The sequence below is a fragment of the Ceratosolen solmsi genome, unplaced genomic scaffold, assembly GCF_000503995.2.
Source record: "Ceratosolen solmsi marchali unplaced genomic scaffold, CerSol_1.0 scaffold14, whole genome shotgun sequence".
NCBI classification, from domain to species: Eukaryota; Metazoa; Arthropoda; class Insecta; order Hymenoptera; family Agaonidae; genus Ceratosolen; species Ceratosolen solmsi.
The window spans coordinates 10234088-10240714 of record NW_011948420.1 but is presented as its reverse complement, the minus strand read 5'-3'; the positions used below and the strand labels follow the sequence as shown (position 1 = coordinate 10240714).

The 6627-nt window shown below is 28.0% G+C and overlaps 1 protein-coding gene across 1 annotated transcript in view; it reads right to left on the bottom strand.

Annotated features, from left to right (window-relative positions):
- Positions 1–6627, bottom strand: part of Sulf1 (Extracellular sulfatase Sulf1) — a 49897-nt gene that overhangs the window by 11291 nt on the left and 31979 nt on the right. The window contains exon 5 of the mRNA XM_011498333.1: positions 44–194. Within this exon, the coding sequence (XP_011496635.1) occupies positions 44–194 (151 nt within the window). The remainder of the gene's footprint in view (positions 1–43; positions 195–6627) is intronic.

Genomic DNA, 6627 nt, shown 5'->3' with positions numbered 1-6627 from the left:
AAAAAGAATAAATGTACGTAAACGAATGCATAACGATACTTACTCTTTCAACGGCAGAGTCAACGCTTTGGAGAGTTTGAAGTCGCTTTGTCATGAGAAGATCGGTAAATTGTTTGTGAATTGGCAGCATTTTTTGCGTCACCTGTAGAATCCACTGTTTATCTGGATTTGGCGCGTAATCATATGCCGGTGTACTAAAAATTAAAGGGAATGAGTTTGAATAACTAACCGAATAAGTGAATTAAAGCTCGTTCGCATGAAAGCTTTTACTTATCGTTCAAATTATTTTATATGTATAATGATATTTGGAAGATATTGCTCATTTGGATAAAAGATAATAACGAAGAATCTATCCGAATATATTTTTTATACTATTTGTTGATTTAATAATATATCAAATCGTATTATCACCATTTATTTTATATAAATTTTTTTTACTGATATATTCATAATAAGTGCATTGATAACAAAATTGATAACAAAATTAATCAATTTAACACATCATATTATATTAATGGATGGATGCTCATTTAATTATTTGTAAAAATTTTACATAGTTGATGATAAATTCAGTTTATAATATTGCAAAAATCTGCTTATTGGCATTTGTGCTTTAACATATGTATTTTATGAAAAATCTCATTATTTTAACAACTATAACGAGACATATATTTCGAGTATATCAATATATATTTCCTTATTAAATTACAAAATAAATTCTTCATTATTTATACTTTATTTATCTCTTTATGAAACATGGCACAAAATTTCATTAAATACACACACACGCACGCACGCACGCGCACACACACGCACACACACACACACACACATATGTAAAAATACACTGTATCTCTACAAATGTATTCTTTTTTACAATGTCTAATTCTATTTCATACAAAATTTACGCAGAACTCAACTTATATCTATCTAAATGATAATATGCGTAATGGTTTGGTGCTGACTGTGTATTGAAATAATCAGGATACTCTTATGACTTAAAGGATACCGTCGTCATCTTCATTGCCGCATTTGTTGAACTAAAGTGACGCGACGCAATCAATCATCCATTGCCTCCCAATTTATATTTTCATTGAACAATCGTTATATTCCAACTTCCATTGCGAAAGAATTGAGAGAAGAATTTATAAGCAGAATTTACTATGATTTAGAAAGATATGGTTGGGCATTAGTAAAATAATAATTAAAAAACAAAAGCCAATACATTAAGATTCTACTATAGAATGTAGTTCTACAAAAATATAAATATCTTCATTAATTAAATAAAGCGTATAAATAATATTTATAGTCGATGCGACGTATAGACAATTGACCCATTTAAAATTGAACTGATTACGTACATATCGCTTGTTCCATCCTCATGAAAGTATGTCAAAAAACGCTAGTATATTGCGAAGTCGCAAGGTTTAGCTTCATGGAAAAAGAATTTCAGAAACCAGTTTGTCACGATATGTGCGTGAGCAATGAACAAGAGAGCATGTATTTTCAATTTCAATGACTTCGAGCAATAATGGCCACATGACCTAAAAATATGTAGCCTTGTACGAAAATCAAAGAATCAAAAGCATCAACATTTCCCACAATTAATAATTAAATCTTGCATTTAGAACAAAAAATTGCTTTAAAATATTTTAATAATAATTTTGGGTTTATTTTATAATTTCATTATTTCCTTGAAAACGATTACCAAAATTAATAAACATTTGCTTTTAAATGAAAACACGTATGAAAACTGTAATATCCGACAACATCAAAGTTCAAATAAATAAAATAAAATATTTTTATAAATAATGTAAATGTGAAGTTTAATCTTTTAATTTGATGAAGCGAGGAATTTTTAAACCAAATAGGTAATTAACCTTAAAAATATAAAACTAGTCGGATATAAATTTCTAAATATTTTATCTAACGTTCTAGATGGTTTATATATATATTTATATAAAATATTTTAATAACGTTTTTTAATTTCAATAACAACATCATTACTCTGTAAAAATAATAAAAATTTTGACTCTAAAACTTCATAAATTTTTAAGTCCTATTATATATAAATTGCAATAGAAAAATGTACTTGTATGAATATACAAGTCTTTGATGCAATTAAATAAATTAATATTAATGTATAAAAATATAAATTAAGCAATGTAGTAACGATGAAGTGTCCTGACAATATCATACGATTGTTCCTTTATTTTGTAAATCCCTTGTATGCAATTGAACATCATAATATATAATTATATAGAAGACAAATATTACCAATTCGTATTATATATATATATATATATATATATATATTATTTAGAAACTTGTAACATCAAAATATTATCATATAATTTTTAAACTTATATCGTACAAAAAAATTAGGTTAGAATATTTCGAATTTTACTGCATCGAAACATTTGTATTTTTAGATTTAACCTGAAATAATTCTACAATTTTATGTTGTAAATGACTGGAAATGTTTATCCTGGATCTCATAAAGCTATCCATTAATTTAACTGCTTATTTTATTATTCAACAGCTTATTGATTCTATGAAAGTGTATATACATACAGTGATACGTAATGAAACTAAATCTTCTAAATACAAATTTCAATGTATTCGTATTTGCTTCGGACTTTTTAAAAATAATCGAGATAAACTGTATGGGACAGCATATACGTGAAAGAAGCAAGTAGTACTGAGATAAATTTACGAAGTAGTTAAATCTTTACGTAACAATGTTTTCTTCATGCAATGAAAATAAATATTTATTGTGGTATACGGATTATTTTATTCTTAAAATAAAATATTTTCAAATTTTAGTTTCAAATTATAAAGAATATAGACTTTTTTTTTTTTTAATAATTATTAATTAATATTATTTCACGGGCTTGTTAATATTTATTAAAAATTATAGTTTAAATTTTTATAAAAACAATACTTACAACAATAATAAAATGTTGCACTTGTTAGCAATTTTAAGTGTTGTTGCATTTTAAAATTAGAATAATAATACCTTATTCGAGAAAGTTCATTAAATTTTCGAGCTCCCTTGCGTATCGTAAATATATCTATTATGCGAAGCTTTTATTATTGAAATCTTGAATATCTTACATTACAATAAACAATGATGCACAGAAATAAATTATTTTAAATCATTGAAATTTTCTTTGTACTTTTAAATAATGTAATGGAATTTCTCAATTTTTCTATTATATTCCAAAGATATGCAATAATATTTAACAAAGCTCTTAAAATCATACATTGAGATTGTATAAGTTATTATTAATTTAAAAATATTTTCCCTTGATAAATATTTATTTCTGACCTTAAATATGAAATTACCATCACATAAGTGCTATTAAATGAATTATTTTCTTACAAAAAAAAAAATCCGTCGAAAATTTTTAAGCGTCCCGTACAAGAATAGTTTTTTTGTAATTTACTAATAATATAATTAACAGAAAAACGTTTAAAAGAAAGCAAGAGAGCCAAAATTTAAATATTACACAAACTAACCAATAACAAATTCATGGGATAAAATTACTACGATCTCTATGAGATAATTACATAGATAAGTACATTTGAAAACGTTTTTCGTTTTATGCGATTATACTTGGGAGAAAATTATCCTACCTATAATGCAGATTATACAGTTTTAATTTGAAATACAGTAGATCGACTTTAAACATATTGAATACATCCGATATTCCCATATAAAGTGTTATTAATTCCCAAGTTTTCCTTACAATACGATGGAATATTTAATTCCAAATTTACGTAAAAAATAATTCTCGAGTTGAAATTACTACATCCATCTATCTATCTATCTATCTATCTATCTATATATATATATATATATATATATATATACATGTATGTGTGGGAGTGTGTTTGCGTGTGTATTGACCGGTATAAATATTTAATCCTTTATTTACTCAAACAATTCGAATACTTTTTTTTTTTTAGAAAAATTGGAGTTTTAATATCAATTGAAGGTTTATATATATATATATATATATATATATATACATGTATGTGTGGGAATGTGTTTGCGTGTGTATTGACCGGTATAAATATTTAATCCTTTATTTACTCAAACAATTCGAATACTTTTTTTTTTTTTAGAAAAGTTGGAGTTTTAATATCAGTTGAAGGTTAATGTAATTCTAATAAACTCTCTACAATCTGTTATAAGAATATTGAGGAATATCGTGTTATTATAATACTTTAAAAAACTACAGGGCCTCTGCCACATCCCACGACATCTGTTACGTTTAAGGAGATACCGCCTACGATACCTCACGGTCACCCAAACTTCGTATTAAAAGCATTGTATGCAGAAGAACTTGAGCGCTGAATAAAATTTGAAATAAAAATGGTAACCGTTTACGTAAAGACTAAGCAGCAGTGACAGATGTCTGATGAAAGAGACAACGAGAATCGATAGAGTTTATGAGCAATTCAGTAACGCAAGATAAAACATTAAACAAAAATAGCGGATTTTCAGTAAACTCGGATTGATAGATATCGATTATCTGGCCTTGGCCTAGGGTTTCATTAATTTTGACAGTAAAAAGTTGAAACCAAACCAGAAGAACGAGTAACCCCGAGTGTACCCCAAATTGCTCACCGAGCGTACAGCTAAGCACGATGAAATTCAATTATCACTAATGCTGTTAACCCTAATCAGAGCTGACAGGAGCAAGCACATTGAATAAAAGGAATGGAGGGTCCAGTAACGGGGCAGTTGCACAAGGCAAAGTTGATGAACCGCGTTTCGAGGGCGGCGCCAGCCATGAAAATACAGACAGAAGCGGCAATGACGCAAGAGAGAATGCAAAAGAACGGTAAAATTTGTGGTAATTGTATGCTCTATGCTGAAGTGGAAATAGCGTAAATAAGTGGTACGAAAAGTTAACGTACGAAAGTACACATTGATAAATAAAGTGCGATATTTCGAGTCAGAGTCACAAATGTATGAGTTTGGAATTTTTTTTTTTTCGAGAACCGGTCGCCGATATGGCCGAATATGACGTTGTAATGGAAGTTAAATGAAGGAATAAAGGAGGGAGTGGAGTATGAGGAAAAAATGAGAGTGACTAGGAATGATGGTATTCGAAGCCAAGTGGTATCCCCAATTTTAAACAGAAGGGTGAAAAAGACGCAGAAAGTACCCCGCGGGTACACTGTGAAATGTGTATAAAATGCCATTGCGTATTAGCATTTTAAATAATAATCTTTCGATGCTACCTGTTGACTTGCCTCTTTTTCGACATTGTTAACTCTTTCCAATTACTCCTATGTCCAATATTATTGTATGGTACACATTTTAAGTAAATTGTAAATGAAAAGCTTGATTCTATTTAATCTACAATTTATTATATTATTTATAATACGAGTGCTTTTTATTCTAATGGCGATATCGAAATTAATATACAATTTACCTGTAGTTATACTTGTAAACATTTTAACATTATAAACAGTATATTAGAGTGATGGATAAGTCGGCAATGTTTATATTTAATTGTTGACGAAATTGTTGTCCAACTTTCAGTTTACTGCTGTAAATACATATTGTACTGACTGCTATTGAATGAGCACGAATCAACAGATCAATCATACGATTTTCAATTGTTTGAGAGATCACCGTATATCACGAGATTATTTCTACGAAAGGGAGTCGGTCGACCATGAACAGGTTGAGTCGGGCATGTGTCTATTTCGCATTTTATGGATTATCATTTTGTAATTCAGCCGTATTTTAGTGAAGAAAAAAGCTGCTTGCATTAAGTAAATTCATTAAATGTTCTGTTAATTAAAGTAATGCTAAAAAAAATTTATAAACATAATTTACAAATGATAATTTAATCTAGGTTACAGCAGTGATTGTCGAGAAAAGGAAATATCATAAGATTTATAATATAAAATATTACAAAATGCATGTGCTATTGATATTTAATAGCAAAAAGAAGAAATTTGATCGTTTTTATTGAAAATTAATAGAAAAATCACACGATTATAGATACTATAATATTCATAGAAATAATTCTTGGATATCTCTATTTATCTAACTCTCTTTAGTTCGTCGCATATTTCTCATCTTTTCTTCTTTTTTCACGGATCGTTGCTTCGCGTAATGCTCGAGCTTGTTTTCTCACTTATTTCATCCATGTTCAATAATCACATGCTTCTCTCGTATGTCTAAGGGATTTGAAAAGCACGAGACTTTTAAGTAGCAACAATATATTTAATTGAAAATATTCAACCTTGGTAAGAATTATATTTTTTTAATGGAAATATTTCGCTACCACAAATTCTTAATTGCTGATTATTATTATTTCAAATTATGATTATTTGAAGTGAACGGAACGATGCATGTCAATTATTCATAAGGAATAATAATAGGGAATTTAGCCATGTTAATCGCAAATAGTTGATCAATAACACTTTTATGAGAGCATTTACCTACCATTTTGTTAAGATTTATTATGTTATAATTTAGAAATTTCGAAGACTATCAGAATTTTTCTTTTCAACTCTTAATTATAAGGTAACGATTTAGAATTTCGGGTTGCATGCGAGGTTTCATAAAGTTTGCACATTATGATTCTCTTTTCCCTA